We start from the raw sequence: 25,334 nt of genomic DNA, 5'->3' as shown, positions 1-25,334 counted from the left end.
TGTCTGTGCGTAGGGGGCTTCATTAAAGAGCAGGTGTTGAGATATGTCAAAGTGGGAAGGATATGGTCGCTGAGGATGAAGAGAGAGAGAAAAAAAAGAGGGGGAGCAATAGAGGGGAGAGTGGGAGGGGGGCTTGCGGTTGCTGCTGACTGATCAGATTACACCAGCCATCAGTAGCTCCCTTTCCATTAGGGGCCAAGGAAGTCAAATCCACCAGGGTCGATTTGGTGGGGGAAAGGTGTGATGGCCCTAATGGACATGCGCCTTTTGCATTTAAATGTGAGAACTTTTGCCTTACAATTCAATTGATGGAGAAGGGCAGTGTCACTCAGTGCTGATGTGCATGAGGGTTGTTCCAAAACAGACGGTCCTTTGCATCAACTGCTGGATGAGCCATTTTTTTCAGGTGCATTGCAGACTTCTCTCTGAATGGGTGGTAAACTTTGTGCTCAGCATTGCAACTGATTCGAAATTGAGATCAGATGTAGTTGATGATTTAAGCAAGCCATACTCTTACTGTCATTATCAAGACCACACATTTAAAACATCACTGACAAGGCTAGGGTGGCAGGTAGCCTAGTGGTTTGAGCGTTGGGCTAACTAATCGAAAGGTCGCTAGTCCAATTCACAAATGCATACACTATTGTTCAAAAGTTTGGGGTCACTAAGAAATGTCCTTGTTTTTAAAAGAAAAGCAATTTTTTTTGTCTATTAAATAACATCAAATTGATCAGAAATGCAGTGTAGACATTGTTAATGTTATAAATTACTATTGTAGCTGGAAACAGCTGCTTTTAATGGAATATCTACATGGGCATACAGAGGCCCATTATCAGCAACCATCACTCCTGTGTTCCAATGGCACGTTGTGTTATTTCTAAATGAGCCCGAACTTTTGAATGGTAGTGTATGTTTTTGCGCGATATTCCAAATAACTATAATCTAGTTGTTTTTTAAAAAACTTCTTGGTGACAGGGGGCAGTATTTTCACGTCCGGATTAAATGCATGCCCAAATTCAACTGCCTGATACTCATCCCCAGAAGATAAGATATGCATATTATTAGTAGATTTGGATAGAAAACACTGAAGTTTCTAAAACTGTTTGAATTATGTCTGTTAGTATAACAGAACTTATTTAGCAGGCGAAACCCAGAGGACATTCAGATTTTTTTATTTCTTGTAGTTCCTACCGCTTCCACTGGATGTCACCAGTCTTTAGAAATTGGTTGAGGTTTTTCCTTTGTGTAATGAAGAAGTAGCACTGTTCAGAACGAGGGTAACTTCAAGTGTACTGTTAGATAGAGGTGCGTGACCAGAAAGCTAGCTACAGTTTGAATTCCTCCTGTGTTGAACACAGATCATCCAGTCTTCAATTTTATCGATTATTTACGTAAAAAAAATACCTAAAGTTGCATTTCAAAAGTAGTTTGAAATGTTTTGGCAAAGTTTACAAGTAACTTTTGAGATAATTTGTAGTCACGTTGCGCAAGTTGGAACCGGTGTTTTTCTGGATCGAACGGGCCAAATAAATTGACATTTTGGTCCTTTTGTTCAATTAATTCTGTCTAATATATATATATATATATATATATAATATTTGTGATGTTTATGGGACATATTGGAGTGCCAACAGAAGAAGCTCGTCAAAGGTAAGGCATGATTTATATTTTTATTTCTGCATTTTGTGACGCGCCTGCAGGGTTGAAATATGCTTCTCTCTTTGTTTACGGAGGTGCTTTCCTCAGATAATAGCATTGTTTGCTTTCGCCGAAAAGCCTTTTTGAAATCTGACATGTTGGCTGATTCACAATAAGTGTAGCTTTAATTTGGGACCTTACATGTGTGATTTCATGAAAGTTTGATTTTTATAGTAATTTATTTGAATTTGGCGCTCTGCATTTTTACTGGCTTTTGGCCAGGTGGGACGCTAGCGTCCCACATATTCCAGAGAGGTTAATGCGTTTATATCCGCATGTTGTCTTCCCATTTACATACGCACCAAGCTCCTCCCCCCGCCACTAACAAAAATATGAGAGATCACTTCTTCTCTGACAAGCGGTTTTACCTCGCTCTTTCTTTGCATTTGAGGTTTGGTCCAACAGAATCACTCATATGGACAACGAAACACATTGAGACATTATTTTACTGTAATAAAGGTGAAGTAAACCTTTCTAAATGATACCCTTTTTCATGTCTCAACTCCTCATATTGTGGTTGTTTTCAATGAACATTGACTCTGGAAATGTCATGCTCAGTTTGTCACGTGTGGCATTGCACTACCACGTACTGCTAGGAGCATTTCAGCCAAAGACTGTTATACTAGCTGTTTTATAAATGTGCAATATGGCAACTAGTTCTCATTCTGAGAAATAAGGTAGGCCACTTGACTTCAACATATGAACAAAGTGGACAGGCTAGCATGCTGTTCAAACAGAGACGGACAGAAGGGTGTGTCCATAACAATTCAAATGAACAATAATTAAATTATTAGTGGATTTTATGGTTGTGGAAAGCCTAGGTATAATTTCACAAGCGGTAAATTCAATAGACTGCTGACTGTTTGAAATGCAGCGTATTTTATCTTTAACTGTTCAACAAAGCTTATTTCGAGAGAGAATGTATTGTAATCAAGATAATTAAATCACCCCAAAAAAGGAGGTTTACATAGACTTAGATTGGAGTCATTAAAACTCATTTTTCAACCACTCCACAAATTTCTTGTTAACGAACTATAGTTTTGGCAAGTCAGTTAGGACATCTACACAAGTAATTTTACCAACAATTGTTTACGACAGAATATTTCACTGTATCACAATTCCAGTGGGTCAGAAGTTTACATATACTGAATTGAATGTGCCTTTAAACAGCTTGGAAAATTCCAGAAAATGTCATGGCTTTAGAATATTCTGATAAATGATGTCAATTAGCCTGAGTCAATTGGAGGTGTACCTATGGATATATTTAAAGGACTACCTTCAAACTCAGTGCGTCTTTGCTTGACATCATGGGAAAATCAACAACAAAAAAACAGCCAAAACATTGGAGACCTCCACAAGTCTGGTTCATCCTTGGGAGCAATTTCCAAATGTCTGAAGGTAACACGTTCATCTGTACAAACAATAGTACGCAAGTATAAACACCATGGGACCACGCAGTCGTCATACCGCTCAGGAAGGAGAAGTGTTCTTTCTCCTAGAGATGGACGTACTTTGGTGCGAAAAGTGCAAATCAATCCCAGAACAACAGCAAAGGACTAGCGACCTTTCGATTAGTTGCCCAACGCTCAAACCACTAGGCTACCTGCCACCCTAGCCTTGTCAGTGATGTTTGAAATGTGTGTTCTTGATAATGACAGTAAGAGTATGGCTTGCTTAAATCATCAACTACATCTGATCTCAATTTCGAATCAGTTGCAATGCTGAGCACAAAGTTTACCACCCATTCAGAGAGAAGTCTGCAATGCACCTGAAAAAAATGGCTCATCCAGCAGTTGATGCAAAGGACCGTCTGTTTTGGAACAACCCTCATGCACATCAGCACTGAGTGACACTGTTGGAAAGGTGGAATTTCTGCCCTGCTAGAGCTGCCCCGGTCAACTGTAAGTGCTGTTATTGTGAAGTGGAAATGTCTAGGAGCAACAACAGCTCAGCCACAAAGTGGTATGCCACACAAACTCACAGAACGGGACAGCCGATTGCTGAAGCGTGTAAAAATCGCCTGTTCTTGGTTGCAACAGTCACTACCGAGTTCCAAACTACCTCTGGAAGCAACGTCAGCACAAGAACTGTTTGTCGGGAGTAGAGGTCGACCGACTATGATTTTTCAACGCCGATACCGATTATTGGATGACCAAAAAAAGCCGATACCGATTAATAGGCCGATTATTTTTATTTATCTGTAATAATGACAATTACAACAATACTGAATGAACATTTTAACTTAATATAATACATTAATAAAATCAATTTAGCCTCAAGTAAATAATGAAACATGTTAAATTTGGTTTAAATAATGCAAAAACAAAGTGTTGGAAAAGAAAGTAAAAGTGCAATATGTGCCATGTAAGAAAGCTAACGTTTAAGTTCCTTGCTCAGAACATGAGAACATATGAAAGCTGGTGGTTCCTTTTAACAGGAGTCTTCAATATTCCCAGGTAAGAAGTTTTAGGTTGTAGTTATTATAGGAATTATAGGACTATTTCTCTCTATACCATTTATATTTCATTAACCTTTGACTATTGGATGTTCTTACAGGCACTTTAGTATTGCCAGTGTAACAGTATAGCTTTTGTCCCTCTCCTCGCTCCTACCTGGGTTTGAACCAGGAACACAATGACAACAGCCACCCTCGAAGCAGCGTTACCCATACAGAGCAAGGGGAATAACTACTCCAAGTCTCAGAGCGAGTGACGTTTGAAACGGTATTAGCGCGCACCTCGCTAACTAGCTAGCCATTTCACATTGGTTACACCAGCCTAATCTCGGGAGTTGATAGGCTTGAAGTCATAAACAGCGCAATGCTTGACGCACAACGAAGAGCTGCTGGCAAAACTCACGAAAGTGCTGTTTGAATGAATGCTTACGAGCCTGCTGGTGCCTACCATCGCTCAGTCAGACTGCTCTATCAAATCATAGACTTAATTATAACATAATAACACACAGAAATACAGGTCATTAATATGGTCGAATCCGGAAACTATCATTTCGAAAACAAAACGTTTATTCTTTAAGGGAAATACGGAACCGTTACGTATTTTATCTAGCGGATGGCATAACGGATGGTATCCCTAGGTCTAAATATTGCTGTTACATTGCACAACCTTCAATGTTATGTCATAATTACGTAAAATTCTGGCAAATTAGGCAGCCCAAACTGTTGCATATACCCTGACTCTGTGTGCAATGAACGCAAGAGAAGTGACAATTTCACCTGGTTAATATTGCCTGCTAACATTTCTTTCAGCTAAATATGCAGGTTTAAAAATATATACTTCTGTGTATTGATTTTAAGAAAGGCATTGATGTTTATGGTTAGGTACACGGAGCAACGACAGTCCTTTTACCCGAATGTGCACCGCATTGATTATATGCAACGCAGGACACGCAAGATAAACTAGTAATATCATCAACCGTGTGTAGTTATAACTAGTGATTATGATTGATTGATTGTTTTTTATAAGATCAGTTTAATGCTAGCTAGCAACTTACCTTGGCTTCTTACTGCATTCGCGTAACAGGCAGGCTCCTCGTGAGGCAGGTGGTTAGAGCGTTGGACTAGTTAACCGTAAGGGTTGCAAGATTGAATCCCTGAACTGACAAGGTAAAAATCTGTCGTTCTGCCCCTGAACAAGGCAGTTAACACACCATTCCTAGGCCTTCATTGAAAATAAGAATGTGTTCTTTAACTGACTTGCCTCGTTAAATAAAGTTGTACATTTTTTTTAAATAAATATTTTTTAAATATCGGCACCCAAAAATATTGATTTCCGATTGTTATGAAAACTTGAAATCGGCCCTTCCGATTAATCGGTCAACCTCTAGTCGGGAGCTTCATGAAATGTGTGTCCATGTCCGAGCAGCCACACACAAGCCTTACAATCACCATGTGCAATGCAAAGCATCAACTGCAGTGGTGTAAAGATCGCCGCCATTGGACTCCGAGCAGTGAAAACGTGTTCTCAAGAGTGATGAATCACGCTTCACAATCTAGCAGTTTGACGGACAAATCTGGGTTTGGCGGATGCCAGGAAAATGCTACTTTCCCCAATGCATAGTGCCAACTGTAACGTTTGGTGGAGGAGGAATAATGGTTTGGGCTTTGCCCCTTAGTTTCAGTGAAGGGAAATCTTAACGCGACAGCATACAACAACATTCTAGACGATTCTGTGCTTCCAATTTTGTGGCAGCCCTTTCCTGTTTCAGGATGACAATGCCCCCGTACACAAAGTGAGGTCCACACAGAAATGGTTTGTGAGATCGGTGTGGAAGAACTTGACTGGCCTGCACAGAGCCCTGACCTCAAACCCCATCGAACACATTTGGGATGTGAGCCAGGCCTAATCGCCAAACATCAGTGTCTGACCTCACTAACGCTCAAGGCTGAATGGAAGCAAATCACCACAGCAATGTTCCAACATCTAGTGGAAAGCCTTCCCATAGAGCTCTAGGGGCGCTATTTCATTTTTGGATAAAAAACGTTCCCGTTTTAAGCGCGATATTTTGTCACGAAAAGATGCTCGACTATGCATATTCTTGACAGTTTTGGAAAGAAAACACTCTGAAGTTTCAGAATCTGCAAAGATTTTGTCTGTAAGTGCCCCAGAACTCATTCTACAGGCGAAACCAAGATGATGCATCACCCAGGAATTAGCAGAATTTCTGAAGCTCTGTTTTCCATTCTCTCCTTATATGGCTGTGATTGCGCAACGAATGAGCCTACACTTTCTGTCGTTCGCCCAAGGTCTTAGCAGCATTGTGACGTATTTGTAGGCATATCATTGGAAGATTGGCCATAAGAGACTACATTTTCCAGAGGTCCGCCCGGTGTCCTTTGTCTAAATTTGTGCGTAATCTTCAGGTGCAGGCATTTTCTCCTGGGATTCAGGAGAGAAAGCATGTTTCCAAGAACGATGTATCAATGAAGAGATATGTGAAAAACACCTTGAGGATTGATTCTAAACAACGTTTGCCATGTTTTCAGTCGATATTATGGAGTTAATTTGGAAAAAAGTTTGCGTTTTGAGGACTGAATTTATGGATTTTTTTTGGTAGCCAAATGTGATGTATAAAACGGAGCTATTTCTAATACACAAGGAATCTTTTTGGAAAAACTGAGCATCTGCTATCTAACTGAGAGTATCCTCATTGAAAACATCAGAAGTTCTTCAAAGGTAAATGATTTTATTTGAAGGCTTTTATGTTTTTGTTAATGTTGCGTGCTGGATGCTAACGCTAATGCTAACGCTAAATGCTAACGCGAAATGCTAACTCTAGCTAGCTACTTTTACACAAATGATTGTTTTCCTATGGTTGAGAAGCATATTTTGAAAATCTGAGATGACAGTGTTGTTTACAAAAGGCTAAGCTTGAGAGATGGCATATTTATTTCATTTCATTTGCGATTTTCATAAATAGTTAACGTTGTGTTATGCTAATGAGCTTGCTGATAGATTTACACAATCCTGGATACAGGGGTTTTTTCATAGCTAAACGTGACGCAGAAAACGGAGCGATTTGTCCTAAACAAATAATCTTTCAGGAAAAACTGAACATTTGCTATCTGAGAGTCTCCTCATTGAAAACATCTGAAGTTCTTCAAAGGTAAATGATTTTTTTGAATGCTTTTCTGTTTTTTTGTGTAAATGTTGCCAGCTGAATGCTAATGCTAAATGCTACGTTAGCCATCAATACTGTTACACAAATGCTTGTTTTGCAATGGTTGAGAAGCATATTTTGAAAATCTGAGATGACAGTGTTGTTAACAAAAGGCTAAGCTTGAGAGCTAGCATATTTATTTCATTTCATTTGCGATTTTCATGAATAGTTAACGTTGCGTTATGGTAATGAGCTTGAGTCTGTATTCACGAACCCGGATCCGGGATGGGGAGATCAGAAAGGTTAATGCCCATGATTTTGGAAAGAGATGTTCAACCAATGTCCACATACTTTTAAGGCCATATGGTCAGCCCTACTTGTACATGTGTAAAATAGGACAAATGTAAGCACCGACCAAATTATTACATATAGTGGTAGAAAACACCACATCTTTAATAACATTTGGCCTCATGTGGACATAGTGCTGGAGCTGCAATCAAGCGCACTGATCTTGGAATTAAACTACAACAGCTCCTTTCTTCCCTGTAGCCTCAGACAAAAATTACCAACCATTGGATTGGCATAGTGGACTCATCAATGACAATAAAGCAGAACTCAAGCTCTGGTCAGGTCAGCTGGTGCACATCTTTAGCACAGCATTGTCTGTCAGTCAGAGAAGTGGATTAGCCATGCGGGTTCACCCAGACCAGACCGGCCTCCCCAGGAGGGCTCTCTCCCAGCAGCCGGTGTGCCCTTTGAGACTCAGATAAATAAAGTGTCTTTCCCTGCTTCAGCCCAGCGGCCCTCGCCATTCTCTTTTACAGCCCGTGTGACAATGACTGAAATGAATTAAAAGATCACCAATCACGGCCCTGACTAACAGAACAGCACGGACACCCCCAACCTCTTGTAGGAGCCCCGCTGGGAATTCTCACTGTTTGAAGAGTTAACTCTTTAATTCTGCCTGGAATGTTTCCTTTGGGTAGGGCAGTGGAATGTTGAGACAGACCAATATCCCCCTGACCCCACCCCTCCACCCCCGCTCCTCCTTCTACAACATCTCCCCCTCCATCTCTCTACTTCTAGGTTAGTGGAATATTCCACACTTGACTGTTAGGGGCAGGATAGCACAAGCGATCTCCCATAAAGGAGCCTTCCTATAAGCCTATGGTTAGATCATCTCACGAGATTAGTCAGGCTCAAGTCACCATTCTAAATCTCTGTATATCTGACACCTTAAAACAGGTTCTGTATTTGTTTCTATACCATGACAAACTAAACACAGTTACATTGAGTGCAGACTACTCTCTGATGGAAAGAATGCTATTAGAATGGTGGAGTCGGTGCTAATCGCGTGTTGCCTCTTTCACCCAAACCACTCAGCCGGGGCCCTGTGTTAATGAGGCACAACGAAGGCCCACAAAGCACTGAGCCACAAAAAGAGACAGAAAATCCCACTACAGACGCACCATCTGAAGCAAATGTATAAACACAGCGCCCGAGTCGGTTTAAAGAGTTAGAAATGCTACATCACTGAAACCCAGGTTATGAAAATAAAGACTACGGACTACAATACATAAGAAAAAAAACATCAACATACATCATTCATTAATGTGGACTGCCTGAAGCATGAAATTAGAAATGTATACAAAGCCAGTTAGTTCAAACACACTGTTAAAGCCACATCTTAAAAATCAGCCTAACACAAGAGCAACTTAAATTTAGGATATCCTAAATTTAAATAATTATAAACGTCTCAAACTGTGTTATCATAAATGCTGGCTCCAGCTATAATCTCACGGGGTAGTTGTCCACCAAAAAATCTAAAAATAAAGCTGGAATCATGGAGGCTCTGAGCAGCATGTCTAATCCCCTTAGCGCTCAGCCTATCAATCACATGAATCGCATTAGGACACATCAAGAAAGCCCAGACCATTGGACGTGTGATCTTGATCAGTTTTTATTCTGTTAGTTCCTGTATTATGAATTTAAAATAAATCTTGATGGTCCACAAAAAAAAGTTATGGATCTTATGTAACCTACGTTTCAGTCTCAGTAGAACATCAGCAAAATAATTCAAAGTGAGTTCCTGTACTGCCAGGTCCATAAGAGACATCCATCTGAGTGGACAAAAGACTGTACACTAACATTCTACAACCCCCAAATGAAAAACAGGACTAAGCTATAATTATTCAACCAGTCTTAAAACAACCATTAGAAAACCTGTGTAGAATTAATGAGACAGCTTTCTGTTATTTTTTTATGCGTTCAGCTGTACAACAAATAGTTGTTGCACACTGGTTCCTTAAATTGATATGAATAATTATCTAGGCCGGGAAATTATGTTGATTGAAAAAAGAAAAGAAAAAAAAAACTAACTCTAGCCTGCGGCATGTAAGAAAATAAACTAAAGGCAGAATGTGTAGCTACAGATCCCAAGCAGTAGCCGTCCATCCGGAACGCCTTAATGACATTGCCAAAGGGATAGGAGAACACAAACAGGATGTTGGTTTGCTAAACAAAGGAGAGGGGAGTTCAAACTGAACAAGGTAAGTATACAACATTGGAAAAACAACAGGTGGTAAGTCACATTGGAAAGTGAAGACAAACAAGGCAACATTGTGAAGCCTATAACCAGGTCATACTGACGGTGTACACCTGTACTATACCACAGACTAGGCAAGGAGGGAGAAAGGCCCCATGATTCCAACCACAGCCTCCATCGCTGAGAACTGAAGCCATGTCACCGTGCAAAGAAACCATTTCTCACACATTTCCAGTGGCCTTCACAGCAGTCTTCTGTGCAGATGCATCAGGCTGCATTTGTTCCAAATGCCATTGTCAAAATGTATAGTGGAATACATCTGCTAAATAAACTCAGCAAAAAAGAAAAAAGAAACATCCCTTTTCAGGACCCTGTCTTTCAAAGATAATTCGTAAAAATCCAAATAACTTCACAGATCTTCATTGTAAAGGGTTTCAACACTGTTTCCCATGTTTGTCCAATGAACCATAAACAATTAATGACCATGCACCTGTGGAACGGTCGTTAAGACACTAACAGCTTACAGACAGTAGACAATTAAGGTCACAGTTATGAAAACTTAGGACACTAGAGTGGCCTTTCTACTGACTCTGAAAAACATCAAAAGAAAGATGCTCAGTGTCCCTGCTCATCTGAGTGAATGTGCCTTAGGCATGCTGCAAGGAGGCATGAGGACTGCAGATGTGGCCAGGGCAATAAATTGCAATGTCCGTACTGTGAGACTCCTAAGACAGTGAGACAGGACGGACAGCTGATCGTCCTCGCAGTAGCAGACCACGTGTAACAACACCTGCACAGGATCGGTACATCCGAACATCACACCTGCAAGACAGGTACAGGATGGCAACAACTGCCTGTGTTACACCAGGTACGCACAATCCCTCCATCAGTGCTCAGACTGTCTGAAATCGGCTGAGAGAGGCTGGACTGAAGGCATGTAAGCCTGTTGTAAGGCAGGTCCTCACCAGACATCACCGGCAACAACGTCACCTATGGGCATAAACCCACCGCCGCTGAACCAGACAGGACTGGCAAAAAAGTGCTCTTCACCGATGAGTCGCGGTTTTGTCTCACCAGGGGTGATGGTCGGATTCGTGTTTATCATTGAAAGAATGAGCATTACACCGAGGCCTGTACTCTGGCGTGGGATCGATTTTGAGGTGGAGAGTCCACAATGGTCTGGGGCGGTGTGTCACAGCATCATCAGACTGAGCTTGTTGTCATTGCAGGCAATCTCAACGCTGTGTGTTACAGGGAATACATCCTCCTCCCTCATGTGGTACCCTTCCTGCAGGCTCATCCTGACATGACAATGCCACCAGCCATACTGCTCGTTCTGTGCGTGATATCCTGCAAGACAGAAATGTCAGTGTTCTGCCATGGCCAGCGAAGAGCCCGGATCTCAATCCCATTGAGCACGCCTGGGACCTGTTGGATCGGAGGGTGAGGGCTAGGGCCATTCACCCCAGAAATGTCTGGGAACTTGCAGGAGCCTTGGTGGAAGAGTGGGGTAAAATCTCACAGCAAGAACTGGGAAATCTGGTGCAGCCCATGAGGAGATGCACTGCAGTACTTAATGCAGATGGTGGCCACACCAGATACTGACTGTTACTTTTGATTTTGACCCCCCCTCCCCTTTGTTCAGGGACACATTATTCAATTTCTGTTAGTTACACGTCTCTGCAACTTGTTCAGTTTATGTCTCAGTTGTTGAATCTTATGTTCATGTTAAATTTGCTGAAAATAAACACAGTTGACAGTGAGAGGACATTTCTTTTTTTGCTGAGTTTATGTCCTCATTCATAATCCATGAGCCATAAATGAGACCTAACAGTCACTCCCTGCTCTAAAAGCAGCTCCCACAACCTCCATCGATCGCATTCCAGGCAGCTGCAGCTGTGCAGCCAGCTCCCCATTTCCTGACTGATGCGTTGTTGGGGTGACAGTTAAATTATGCAACAGCATGCATTCAACAAACATGTCTTAATGCGTGGCCAGTAGCTAGCAGCAGCCAGCAGTACAAACCAGCAGGGCTTGGAGTTTAATGATGAGAGAGAGGCTTATCCTCCCTCCTAGACCATTAGCTCTCCCAGACTCACTCTTTCTCTGTCATCACTACAATGCAAATGAAGCCCTGGTTATTCTCCATTTTGTTGGTTAAGTCTCCCTTGACACCAGAATGAAGGAACATCAAAAGACATAAACATGAAGAAACAGCAGATAATCCAGCGAAACCAAAACCACCTCTAGTCTACCACTGCCACCTGTATTATCATTAGAGAATGCCCAGCTCAACCCCTCCAGTATGGAACTGCTAGGCAGAGTTAGCTATTACTGCATGACACCATCAGGGGCCAGGAGCACACACACCCAGGGCACAGTCCACAGGCATGATTATTACTCTATTAATCACTGGGAGATTACATACACACACACACACACACACACACACACACACACACACACACACACCTGTCCAGGCACAATAACACTCTGGCCAACACTTCACGCAAGGCCTTTGTCCATCCTCTTGTTTGACAATTATTTACTCTGCTGTTTAGGGCAGGGCCGAGGTCATGACACATGCATCAATGACAGAAAACACAGAAACTCTCCTCCACCCCCCCCAGTGTTTCCCAACTCCAGTACCCCCAACGGCACACAGTTTTGTTGTAGCCCCAGACAAACTCACCTGATTCAACTCATTGAGGGCTTGATGATTAGTTGACAAGTTGAACCACAAAGTGCTTGTCCAGGGCTACAACAAAAATGTGTGCTGATGGGGGGGGGGTACTGGAGGTCTGGAGTTGGGAAACACTGTCAGGATGTTGTACAACTGACTAGGTATCCCCCTTTCCCCTTTTAGGCTAATAGAATAATGCATAATATCAAAATCAGAGGTAGGTTGTTCCATTTGGTTTTTAAAACCACCTTAATATAAGTGTATATAATAGGCTGCTTCTAACTATTGTGACACTAAGGTTATGGTGTGCCATTGCTTTTGAAAACATTATCAACCCTCCCTCCAGAGAATCGTATTTGTTGAAGACAATACCATCAAAAAAGTCACCCTGCCTCCACTGTCCCCCTTCAACAGTGCAACCTGAAACTGCCACAAGAGATGAGCCATCATAAAGACAGGAAAGACAAAAGAGGAGAAAAAAAAGAAAGAAAAAAGCGCAGACTACTTCTCATTTGACAATGTCTCCCCAACCCCCCAGGCTCAACCCCCTCTCCTAATAAAATAACCACACCACAGATAGCCAGGCCAGGGCTCTGTGACACCTCTCCTGCTCTGATCACTGGTGGCTGTCTGACAGCTGGCCTAAACAGAGACAGGTTCGAGGTGGTCGACATGTCGCCAACCAATGACGCAGTTTTTGTTCACAGTCACACAACAATGTGGTCAAACTTAATTTCATTCAGGTTGTTTCCACTGTGATCTGGTAGTGGTAGCTAGAAGTCTACTCCACCCTCTCTCCTGTCTGACTATTCTCTGTGATAACTGTCGCCTACTCTAATTCAGGGCTCATTCTGCTGTCATTTATTTACTTCCTCTTCCATCATCGCCCTTCTGGAGCTAAATTTGGAAATAGACGGGAGTGACAGTCCCAAAGTCATTTCCCCTTTAAATAGACAGTAATGACATCCTTGGGAAAATGAGTGCAGCACACGCAATGCAATGCTCAGTCACAGCAACAGATCTTTTCTGCCTCCTACATCTGTCAACCCCACTGCAACATGGCTTTTTATATCAACCACTGGTGGGCTCTTACACAACACATGCTACTTCCCTAGTGCTGACTCAACCATGAAGGATAGCTTGGATTCCACTCTGCATTCTGTCACGCTGTAACACAGCGGTGAGGAAATATTTACCTTCAATGAAAAAGTATACTTGGCACAGTGCTGAAACCCTTCAGATGAGTAGCACCACTACTGTGCTGTAGGATACCTCTACCTTCCCAACCCGTGTGCTGCACGTCTGCCAGGAGAGCACAAGAGAGAAATCACTGAGTGCAGAGTGAGTGAGAGCGAGCGACACACGTGCCTGGCCCTCTGCCAGTGCACACTTCTAGGATTTTTGGCAACAAAAGCCAAAGAGCAGCTCAGCCCTCCCCAGTGATTGTAAGTGTCTCACAAAGATACTGGCTGAGAGGTCTGCGTCGAAGCTAAGATTAACCCACCCACTCACAGCAGGGGCAGACGGGACAATCAGACAAAACACACAACAGGAGACTTGAAAATAGCGAAAGGCTTTCCCCTATATGACGCTTACTTACTAAGGGGACATTTGTGTTTTCATTACACAGCTTTGTGTTGACTCACTGTGTTTGGGGAAGAGATAGTACGACGTCAAGGGCAGACATAAAATTCAACAGGGGATAGGATTTGGAATATATAGCTAAGAAAGGAGAACTGACATACATTATTAATAAGGACAGTAGATTGGCGGTAAGCCAAGGTGGCCTTACCTGTTTTAATTGATCATCAAAGCTATTCCAGTCGGCCTGCCCGTTGGGGGAGGAGGCAGAGTGGGGCCCTGCAGGAGAGCGGCTCTCGTCAGGCTCCTGCTTCACCCTAACGGGTGGCAATGGGGCATTCTGGGGGCCCGAGGTAGAGTAACTACCAAATGGATTCGCTGGGAGGTGGGAGGCACCCTGTTGAAGAGCCAGTGTCTGCTTGCGGAGGTACTCAAGACCACTAGCCCCTCCCTCTTCCTCCTCGCTCCCCTCATCTCCATCCATCATCTCCTCATCGTCATCTTCATCCCCTGAATCCCGGCCTCTGTCCTCCTCGTCCTCCCTCTCTGAGTCCACACTGCTCTGGTTAGAGACCCGGGACAGTGGGCCTCCTCTGGGTATCCCTGAACCACCTCCAACCAGTGCCTTGCCCATGAAGCCAGCTCCAGAGGCCCTAGCCGCAGCTAGGATGGCCTGCTGCGCTGCTACCTGTTGGGCGTACATGATGTGGGCCTCGCGGAGCCGCCTCTCCTTGCGCTCCATCTCCAGCCTGGCCTGCTGCTGGCGCTGCAGCTGCTCCATGACAGCCTCGAGCTTCATTCCTCCTGCCGTGCCTGCCTGAGGATAGACACCCCCCAGACCACTCTCCTGTGACATGCTGGGCTGGGAGAGGAAGTGAGAAAGACATCAATAGTCAACCATAAACTAACAACTCAAATTACCACTGGATGTCTGGCTTTCCCGGTTCTAATAAAAACATGCATAACACAAAGTAGATTATTTAAACATTTTTTTAAAAGTCCTATCTGTCAGGATTTGAGTTAAGTCACCGCCAGACTCAGTACAGTAGGCTACAACAAACCATCCACTTCATGAGGATAACATGGGTAAGTTTCAACATGAGCACAATAGATGAGGGAAAGGCTAATTGGTATTGAGAAAGGGGGAGAAGATAGGCAAAATACTGTCGATAAACAAAAAAGTTGACTGCACGGAAGATATTGTATGGTATGCAATAGCTGGTGCTACACGTGATTGTATTTAAAAGCACAGTAGTAAAATGCAGGACACATTTGTACAGAAGTGTAGCGACAGGCAAATTACACACTGTTCAACACAGCTGCACATAATACAGAAGTTACAAGACCACGTTTCGTCCTGTAGATAGATCTACAGCATATTGCATTTATGCTTCTTATTTCAAAAAATGAATTCGAGTTAACGCATAACAATCAATTGAAATAGATATGCATCACTTTAAGAATGAGCCAGAACAATATAAACCGAATACGATTTTGACAGAAACATCTGTAACAATAACAACTTAGAAAAAATGGTGAAACATGTTGCCTCGAACAGTTGTTTCTCATCAAAAAATATACAATTTAGCTTCAATCCGAAACAAGAACCAACCCAGATGTATACTACATTCAAAATGAGATGATTGATATGGTTAAAGTTCGAATATATTTTTTTTATCCAAAACACATAGGCCTACAGCCTCTTCTTTCCTATTCGTGCAGTATGTCAAAATTAGCTTTCAGGGTGTATATGGCGAGGCTCCAGAAAACGTACATGAATGAGTAAACAGCGTATAGTATAATATCTGACTAGTTTGTAGGCTACGCACATAGAAAAAAGTATATGTATCTAAATGATATATTAGGGGTGCAGATACAGTGCATGAAAATATGCATTTGATCTATTTTATTGGGTTTTTCACGATACATTATAAATAGTCGGATTTACAACTGTAATTAAAACAGGAAATTGGCAATGACGTACGCTAAACTATCAAAACCAAACAGTAATAAGGATTTCAATAAGGAAAAAAAGTGTTACATTTGATAGCCTCGTGCTTTTAGCCTACATTGCTCTGCAAATAAAATGTTCGCTACCTCGCTCCTATGCTATGACACAACCGATACCTAGCCAGGGCACAGCGCCAAACAGTGGGAAACAACTCACCATTTGTGCCTTGCTGCTACCGGAATTGTCCACCATCCCTCCTTGGTTATCTTTTTCCCTCTTCGCTGGCACGGTTTCAATCACTTGTAAACACAGAGAATTTGTGCATGCACGGGGGGGGGGGTCACATTTGTCCACCAGCTGATAGGCGGAATGTTGGCTGTGTAACTCTCAATTGTATCTTTCTCCACTTCTTTTTTTAATTTAGCGAAAGACGGACATGAAATATGTCCCGATCTCATATCTCGAAAGCTTGCCGTTGAGGTAACTCCCTTGACTCGATTTTCCTTCACTTGAATTACACCCCCCGTCTAGGCGTACAACATCATTAGGGCCCGCCCAGTGACAGCAACAAGTTCCAGAGTTCCAGCGCAGCGTTGGCTGAATAGTTACTATGCGTATGCAAATCTCATGAGAATGGCAATTTTATGAGAATGGCAATACTTGTCACAGTCCATACAAACTAGAGCCTATTAAATAGTACATAATAGATCCCGTGCCGTTATGCGGACAGGCTTTTTCCCTCAGTACAATTACATTTAACATGTGGATAACTTGCCTGTTGAATAATTAGCCAGGTGGGAGGCCAGCCCTACATTTTTGGCAAACAATGATAATGCAAAGTCTAAATTATTTAATGCAATTCCCAGATAAAAATGAGTCCGATGAGCAGTGAGCTATAAAATAGCCTATAGTGGTGCATATAGTGGTGCATGTACGTATACGCAAGTAATGATAGTCAATTGGCTACTTCCCTCGACATTATATTATATTTTGACAACTCAATTCTGCCCCCAAATGGATGTGGATGGTAATGCTCTGGTCAGGTACTATGGCCCCACTGTCTGTTCTTTACGTTCAGTTAACGATCTATTTATTCCACAGAGCGTCGACTGGCTGTGGGTTTTCGCTCCTCCCGTGTTTTTGATTATGGAATGATGTAGTAAATAACTCCCCTTACCTGGTTGTCTAGGTCTTACTCGAAAGGATAAACCAGCAGACCAGTTTTGATCTAATCCAACCAACCTGCTTTATCAAGTTGTCTTTCCAATATTTACCTGTTTTTTTTTAACTAGGCAAGTCAAGGTAAGGTAAGGTAAGAACAAATTCTTATTTTCACTGCCTTGTTCAGAACGACAGATTTTTACCTTGTCGGCTCAGGGATTCGATCTTGCAAACTTTCGGTTACTAGTACAACGCTCTAGGCTACCTGCCGACCTGTAATATACCAGAACAACATAAACATATTCTGCTTCCTCAACGCTGTACATCCAAACTCTTCTACATAACAAATATTTATTTGTAGCACAGGAGCGAGGTAGCGAACATTTTAACAAATATTTGACAGAGATTAGATTGGTAGCTCTCTGAATTCTGTGAGAATAACTTTCAATGGTGTAACATCCCCTCCAGCAAACCAGAAGAAAATTACAAAAGGACATGTGTATATTAATTAATTATATTGAATATAGCAAAAACAATATTTATAATAAAATAAAAATAGTGTTCCCTTTACATAATAATATTTCAAGTTAATGCATTTAGCACTCAGTAACACTTGGTATATTGTTTTAACTAGGATAAGGAAGCAGATTGTCCCATTAGTTGCATAGTACAGGCTAGTGCAGTGTACTGGCTACTGACTGCACCGGATGGTGATGAATCCAATATTTATCTTTCTAGTGACACAGGTCAAGCACTCAATGGCTGCGTTTAAACAGGCAGCCCAATTCTGATATTCTTTCTACTAAATTGGTCTTTTGACCAATCATGCCAGATCTCTCCAGTCAGCTCTTTTTCAAAGCTGATGTGATTGGTCAAAGACCAATTAGTGAAAAATATCAGAATTGGGTCGCTTGTGTAAACGCAGCCAGACCAACACACACTTCCACATTAGGTCTGCACTAGCAAACACACTTATCTGTAGCCACACATGTAAGGGCTTGAGTGATGAGAATCACCCATTCTAATGCTTGACAACACAGACAGAATTCTTCAAAATGTTTAGTGTACTCAATGTACTGCTTGCTTTTAAAACCAGAAGATACCAAAACACTAACATTAGGGTGGGAAACTGTACAATTTGCTGAGTGACATGCGAGAGAGAGCGAATGATCAAAATGTAACAGGTAGGTGACTTGTCTGTTTAGATCGCCTTCTGATATCATATGCATGTCCCTCTGAGTATCTAGTAACTACTATACGTAGTAGACAGAGAGGATCAAGTGGGTTATTGTGTTGTTGTGTACAGCATTGTCAGGAGGTAGTGGTTAACCTCAGTGACACCATGGGCTGTAATGTTACTTCTAACACGCAGGACAAGATTGACCAGAGTTCTCATTGCTGTAACATTACAGTAAACAGTGCCATTTTGTAACCCTTTTACATAACTTTTTTGGGACAAAGCATTGGTAGGCAGCCTGACATAAGAGTAAGTGCTAGTATCCCTATATCTTTTAAAGCATTAATTCATATACAAGTAAACCATGTAGTGTCAAAGACACCTAAGGGTCTGAGGTTAGACCCAAGATTAATACCAGGGATTTACAACAAAAACAGGGAATTTTAGGAAGATGGATTAAAAATTCCAAATCAATGAAGCTATAGTTATGGAATGTTCAGGTTTGTTTTCAAAGGGCTTACTTTGAAAAAAAGTGAATTGGAGCAAGACAAGCTTGCAGAAAAAGCTTTAGCCTTCAAACTGCTCTAGGACATTTGCTGTATGCATATTACCTTGCATATAAATGTTCTATGTTTAAATAGACCTGGGAGTGATATGTCAAAGAGGACAACAAGACAGTGACCTTCTCCATCAGGTGAATGAGTGTAGTGCATGTCTAGAGATGAATCACCCTGCACCTGTCTATTGAGAGGGGATGCAACGTGGTTAGCATTTAATCTAGTTCCAAAATAACACAGAGGTCAACCTTTGGGGTGACAGAGAGCCCTGCTTGGACAGTGGCTAAGGCTTTGGATGACTTCAGTCCATGCTTAAGGTTAGTTAGGGTGTAGAGAGCACTGCAAAAACAGTGGCTAGCCATTTAAAGTGTTAGGGGGGTTCCATGCTTAGACAGTGGTAGGGTTTGGGTAACGGGAGGCCTTGCTCGACTTAAACAGTGGCTAAGGTCAGGGTAACAGAGGTCCAGTCTTTAAACACAGAGCTGCAGGGTCAGCCAGGTCACAGCACTAAGTGCCCTCCTCACTGCACGGAGCACGACGGGTCCTCAGCGCAGCAGCAGGCTGAGGAACCCATGGCTTTAGGGGGAATGAGGTCCAGGTCCTCGTCGTCAGGGATCTCATCCAGCCGGTATCCATCCTGCAGCAGCTGCCTGCTCAGGTCTGGGTGCACCTGCACAGAGGTCAACAAGTCAGCCGTGGAATAACAATTCAAAAAGGTATGCGGACAGGAGGTGTAAGAAACAGGTGTGAGGATAGGCTGGATATTTCTTTCATGTTTTATTACACAGCCTATTTAGGCAATAATGGTGTATACTTGCATTGAATCTTGTTTAAATATGAATACATTTGTAGTTGACTATAAAGGGACAACTATTTGAAATGGAAACTGAACCCTGCTCCTAATAGAGAACACTGCTGCCCAACGAACAAGCCTTTCTATGTAGAAGCATGTTCTGAGAATAGTATACACTGGACACACTCACCTCAGCTGAAGAGTATCCTGAGGAATACTGCTCAACATCTAGCTCATCATCACTGCAAGGTCAAGACAAGATGTCATTAGGAAAACTCTTAGGCTGGGATTCAATCCGATTGAGGATTTGGACAATGTGCCATTTAAAAGGTAATTTACAATTGAGTGCTAGACGCCCTGGTTACAGACCCTGGTTTGATTCCAGGCTGTATCACAACCGGACATGATTGGGAGTCCCATAGGGCGGCACACAATTGGCCCAGCATCGTCTGGGTTTTGGCCGTCAATGTAAATAAGAATTTGTTCTGACTTGCCCAATTAAATAAAGGTTCAATAAAAAACTTCCTAAATAAACATAGGGCTCTTTAGAGATTGTCTACAGTCAGTAGTGCCTTGCCAATAGTGTTTTCCGGAGAGAGTACTTAGCACCTCTGAACTGAGTGCCAGCCATAATTTGCACACTGTCAGACATCCACCAGCGTGTGGTCCCTAAAACGCAGTGCATCGAACGATTGGCAGATCAACATTCGGTGCCATGTGTGTGGTCCTTTACCTGTCTGATTCCAATGCTACCAGTGTATCTTCAGCGTGCTGAGTCAAAGCGGCATAACCTTTGTTGAACTTCACACTTCTACAAGAGGAACAAGAAAAACTTAAATTTTAACAGCTTGAATACCTCAAATTCCATTATGCTTGCATGCACACATACAAACATACTTCTCCCTCCTCTCCTCTTACCTCTTTCCTCCTTGCCTGGGCTGTTGCATCACTGGACCCCCTGAGGTAAGGCCATTTTTCTTCATTGCTTTGCGGGCCATTTCTCTGTGTTTCTCTAAAGCCAGGATTCAGTCACATGCAGAAGAACAACACTTTAAATAGAAACATAGGCTATGACAACACTGAAACATCACAAGACTTTAAACAGGAATTGTGTCAATCTAGGGCAAGGAATGCACTTACGTAGTTTCATGTGAATGGCTGAGGCTTTGGACATGATGTAGGGTCCCCTCTTCTCCAAAGGTCTGATGCCCCCATCTGTAGCCCTTGGTCTTGAGCTGCTGCCAGTGCCAGGACCCTTAACATGTGAAAATCAGGAATGTATGAAATAGAGGTCGACCGATTAATTAGGGCCGATTTCAAGTTTTCATAACAATCAGTAATCGGCATTTTTGGACACCGATTGTGGCCGATTACATTGCACTCCACAAGGAGACTGCGTGGCAGGCTGACTGCCTGTTACACGAGTGCAGCAAGAAGCCAAGGTAAGTTGCTAGCTAGCATTAAACTTATCTTATAAAAAACAATCAATCTTAACATGATCACTAGTTAACTACACATGGTTGATGATATTGCTAGTTTATCTAGCTTGTCCTGCATTGCATATAAATCGATGAGGTGTCTTAATTTCTCATCGAATCACAGCCTACTTCGCCAAATGGGTGATTTAACAAGCGCATTCATGGAAAAAAGCATTGTCGTTGCACCAATGTATACCTAACCATAAACATCAATGCCTTTCTTTAAAATCAATACACAAGTTTATATTTTTAAACCTGCATATTTAGATAATATTGCCTGCTAACATGAATTTCTTTTAACTAGGATAATTATGTCACTTCTCTTGCGCTCTGTGCAAGCAGTCAGGGTATACGCAGCAGTTTGGGCCGCCTGGCTCGTTACGAACTGTGTGAAGACCATTTCTTCCTAACAAAGACAGTAATTAATTTGCCAGAATTGTATATAATTATGACATAACATTAAAGGTTGTGCAATGTAACAGCAATATTTAGACTTAGGGATGCCAACCAGTTAGATAAAATACAAAACGGTTCCGTGTTTCACTTAAATAATAAACGTTTTGTTTTCGAAATGATAGTTTCCGGATTTGACCATATTAATGACCTAAGGCACATATTTCTGTGTGTTATGTTATAATTAAATGGAACCACCAGCTTTCATATGTTCTCATGTTCTGAGCAAGGAACTTAAACTTGAGCTTTTTTTTTACATGGCACATATTGCACTTTTACTTTCTTCTCCAACACTTTGTTTTTGCATTATTTAAACCAAAATGAACATGTTTCATTATTTATTTGAGGCTAAATTGATTTGATTGATGTATTATATTAAGTTAAAATAAGTGTTTATTCAGTATTGTTGTAATTGTCATTATTCAGAATAAAAAATGTTTTTAAAAAAATTGGCCAGTATCTGCTTTTTTTGGTCCTCCAATATTCGGCATTGGCATTGAAAAATAATAGTAGGTCGACCTCTAGTATGAAATGTCATGGCGGGTTCTGTTACAAATAGAGGATCCCCGGAAGACCACTACAGGAAAACAGCCTTGCTCTAACGCTGCTAAACAACTAACATTTAGCCCTGCTATTAGCCTCTCATTTGAATCAAATAGATAACTAGCCGAGTATATTGCCACCAATTTAGAAAATGCTCATTTTTTTTAAATAAATGCTTCGCTCCATGAAGTAATCCAACAATGTTTACGCCTGCATTTTGTCTATTTAAAATCTTCTCACATTGATTGACACAGGTGAGTGCCATCATGACACTTCCCAAAGTGTCGCTCAATGAGAGAAGGTTTTAAATAGACAAGATGGCGGCATAAACATTGTTGGATTTCTTCATGGAGAAAAACATTTTAATAATTGAGCATTTTCTAAATTCAAATGAACCACCTGCAACTGGTCATGTATATTTAAAATATACTTCTTTGCCCAAATCGAGACCAAAAAAAGGTATAGTCAAATAAAGGTTAGTTCAAATCTATGGCGGAGGTTTGTATGGGGCTGTCCTGTAACGGACACCCAAAATATTTGGTTATATCATAAAATCAACAGTGTAATGTTTTGACTTCAGTCGTGTTGTGTCCTTAACTTTGCGAAACTCTTCCGTTTCAATTGCTACCATAGCTATGCTTATGCAAATACTTTTCATATTTCTTCTGTAAGAAACATGGAAACCATGTTTGATGTTGTTGATACCTTTCTACCTATTCTGCTCCAGCCATTACCATGTGCCCTTCCTCCCCAAAAAGGTCGCTGGTTCGAATGCCCGAGCCGACTAGGTGGAAAATATACCGGTGTGCCCTTCAGCAAGGCACTTATCCAGAGCAATTAGGTTTAAGAGTGTCTTCTAAATGACAAATGTAAATAACGTTCTCATTATCTGGTGTACAATCTGTAGCTAGTATGGTTAGCTTACACAAAAGTAGCTAGCTAACGTTCGCAGTAAACGGTAAATAACAAGCCAAGTAACGTTATACGCTGAGAGAATGGTAGCAAGGTTGGCTGTCATTTGAAAACAGAGTTGCCAGATATCAGATTGCGTGTTGTTATTGGTTAGCCAGAACAGTTACCGGCGTCAAAACTTGGGACTCGGGGACTGCAGCAAGGAGAGTATCCCTCTCCTCTTCCTCCATAGTGTTGTTCATGTTGGTGGGAATGTTCACGCTTTATACGCTAAAACAGGCATGTTGACTGTATTTCCAACTATCCACGAAAGGATGTCTTATCGCTGCTGTCTTTTACTCCTGCTAGCTAGTCTAAGGACCACTTCCGCTTCCTGTCAACAGAAGCCTTAGACTACTTTCACCGTCCTTCCTTCATCCCTACCCCATGACATCAGAAACCACAAGGTGGGAGAACTTCAGTGGTAACAAACCTTTCTGGTGATCGTATTTTTATTTAACCAGGAAGGGCTCATTGATATTTGAAATCTCCTTTTTAAGAGCTTCCTGGCCAAGAGAGTCAGCACACAATTAGACATGAAAAACTACAAGGAATCTTGTAAAAACCATAGAATTCACAAGAGTATAACAAAATCATAAAGCAGCAAATTAAAAACATTGACAGGTCAGAATAAGCCTCAATCCTTTATCGACGATTTAAAAACACCAATTGGGACAAATTCTTCCAGTTTAAAAGTATTTTGTAAGGCGTTCCAAGACGATGGCGCAGAGTACATAAAAGCCCTTTTACCAAATTCAGTTCGGACATTTGGAACAGTTAGCAGGATAAAGTCCTGCGAACGAAGAGAGTACCCACCACATTTCTGAACAATAAAAATGCTCAAATAAAATGGTAGTAAACCCAAAATGGCTTTGTAAATAAAAGTATACCAGTGACTGCGCCTACGAGTGACTAGGGAAGGCCAGCCAACCCTGGTATAGAAAGTGCAATGGTGCGTAAAGGTTTTGCAGTTTTATAATACATCTCAATGTGCCATGGTAAAGGGTGTCAATTGATCTCAAACACTGAGTGGAAGCGTTCATACACTGCTCCAAAAATAAAGGGAACACTTAAACAACACAATGTAACTTCAAGTCAATCACACTTCTGTGAAATCAAACTGTCCACTTAGGAAGCAACACTGATTGACAATACATTTCACATGCTGTTGTGCAAATGGAATAGACAACAGGTGGAAATTATAGGCAATTAGCAAGACACCCCAATAAAGGAGTGGTTCTGCAGGTGGGGACCACAGACCACTTCTCAGTTCCTATGCTTCCTGGCTGATGTTTTGGTCACTTTTGAATGCTGGCTGTGCGTTCACTCTAGTGCTAGCATGAGACGGAGTCTACAACTCACACAAGTGGCTCAGGTAGTGCAGCTCATCCAGGATGGCACATCAATGCGAGCTGTGGCAAGAAGGTTTGCTGTGTCTGTCAGCGTAGTGTCCAGAGCATGGAGGCGCTACCAGGAGACAGGCCAGTACATCAGGAGACGTGGAGGCCGTAGGAGGGCAACAACCCAGCAGCAGGACCGCTACCTCCGCCTTTGTGCAAGGAGGAGCACTGCCAGAGCCCTGCAAAATGACCTCCAGCAGGCCACAAATGTGCTGGAGTGTGTCAGCAGTTCCTGCAAGAGGAAGGCATTGATGCTCTTGACTGGCCCGCCCGTTCCCCAGACCTGAATCCAATTGAGCACATCTGGGACATCATGTCTCGCTCCATCCACCAACGCCACATTCTACCAGACTGTCCAGGAGTTGGCGGATGCTTTAGTCCAGGTCTGGGAGGAGATCCCTCAGGAGACCATCCGCCACCTCATCAGGAGCATGCCCAGGCGTTGTAGGGAGGTCATACAGGCACATGGAGGCCACACACACTACTGAGCCTCATTTTGACTTGTTTTAAGGACATTACATCAGCCTGTAGTGTGGTTTTCCACTTTAATTTTGAGTGTGACTCCAAAACCAGACTTCCATGGGTTGATAAATTTGATTTCCATTGATAATTTGTGATTTTGTCAGCACATTCAACTATGTAAAGGAAAAAGTATTTATTAAGAATATTTCATTCATTCAGATCTAGGATGTGTTATTTTAGTGTTCCCTTTATTTTTTTGAGCAGTGTATATAAAAAAGCCCCAGT

The 25,334-nt window shown here is 42.0% G+C and overlaps 2 protein-coding genes across 3 annotated transcripts in view; both read right to left on the bottom strand.

Moving 5' to 3' along the window:
• The window catches only part of LOC110526363 (AT-rich interactive domain-containing protein 3B), an 81,667-nt gene extending 64,660 nt beyond the window's left edge, over positions 1–17,007 (bottom strand). For both annotated transcript variants that reach the window (XM_021607267.3, XM_021607268.3), the window contains exons 1-2: positions 16,291–17,007; positions 14,335–14,985 (exon numbers count right to left, since the gene is read on the bottom strand). In XM_021607267.3, coding sequence (XP_021462942.3) covers positions 14,335–14,985; positions 16,291–16,326 — 687 coding nt within the window. In that variant the 5' untranslated portion in view covers positions 16,327–17,007. The remainder of the gene's footprint in view (positions 1–14,334; positions 14,986–16,290) is intronic.
• A 560-nt stretch (positions 17,008–17,567) lies between these two features.
• On the bottom strand, positions 17,568–24,999 carry LOC110526360 (protein FAM219B). The gene is made up of 6 exons (XM_021607265.3): positions 23,316–24,999; positions 20,903–21,017; positions 20,681–20,774; positions 20,496–20,573; positions 19,953–20,004; positions 17,568–19,639 (listed from the first exon to the last, which is right to left on the bottom strand). The coding sequence occupies exons 1-6, from the start codon at positions 23,388–23,390 to the stop codon at positions 19,490–19,492; spliced, it is 564 nt and encodes a 187-aa protein (XP_021462940.3). The 5' UTR covers positions 23,391–24,999; the 3' UTR covers positions 17,568–19,489.
• Between the last annotated feature and the right edge of the window lie 335 nt (positions 25,000–25,334).

Source organism: Oncorhynchus mykiss, chromosome 6 (genome assembly GCF_057628025.1).
Source record: "Oncorhynchus mykiss isolate SJ-2025 chromosome 6, ASM5762802v1, whole genome shotgun sequence".
In the NCBI taxonomy this organism is placed as follows: Eukaryota; Metazoa; Chordata; class Actinopteri; order Salmoniformes; family Salmonidae; genus Oncorhynchus; species Oncorhynchus mykiss.
This window is presented reverse-complemented; position numbering and strand designations above follow the sequence as displayed.

Bases quoted from the DNA above. Each gene is read 5' to 3' on its own strand.
- LOC110526360 (XM_021607265.3), bottom strand. From the start codon at position 23,390: ATGAACAACACTATGGAGGAAGAGGAGAGGGATACTCTCCTTGCTGCA. The intron at 20,005-20,495 runs GTAAAGGACCAC...TTGACCTTGCAG, and splicing joins GTAGCATTGGAATCAGACAG to TGATGATGAGCTAGATGTTG. The intron at 19,640-19,952 runs GTGAGTGTGTCC...ACCTCTGTGCAG, and splicing joins CAGGATACTCTTCAGCTGAG to GTGCACCCAGACCTGAGCAG.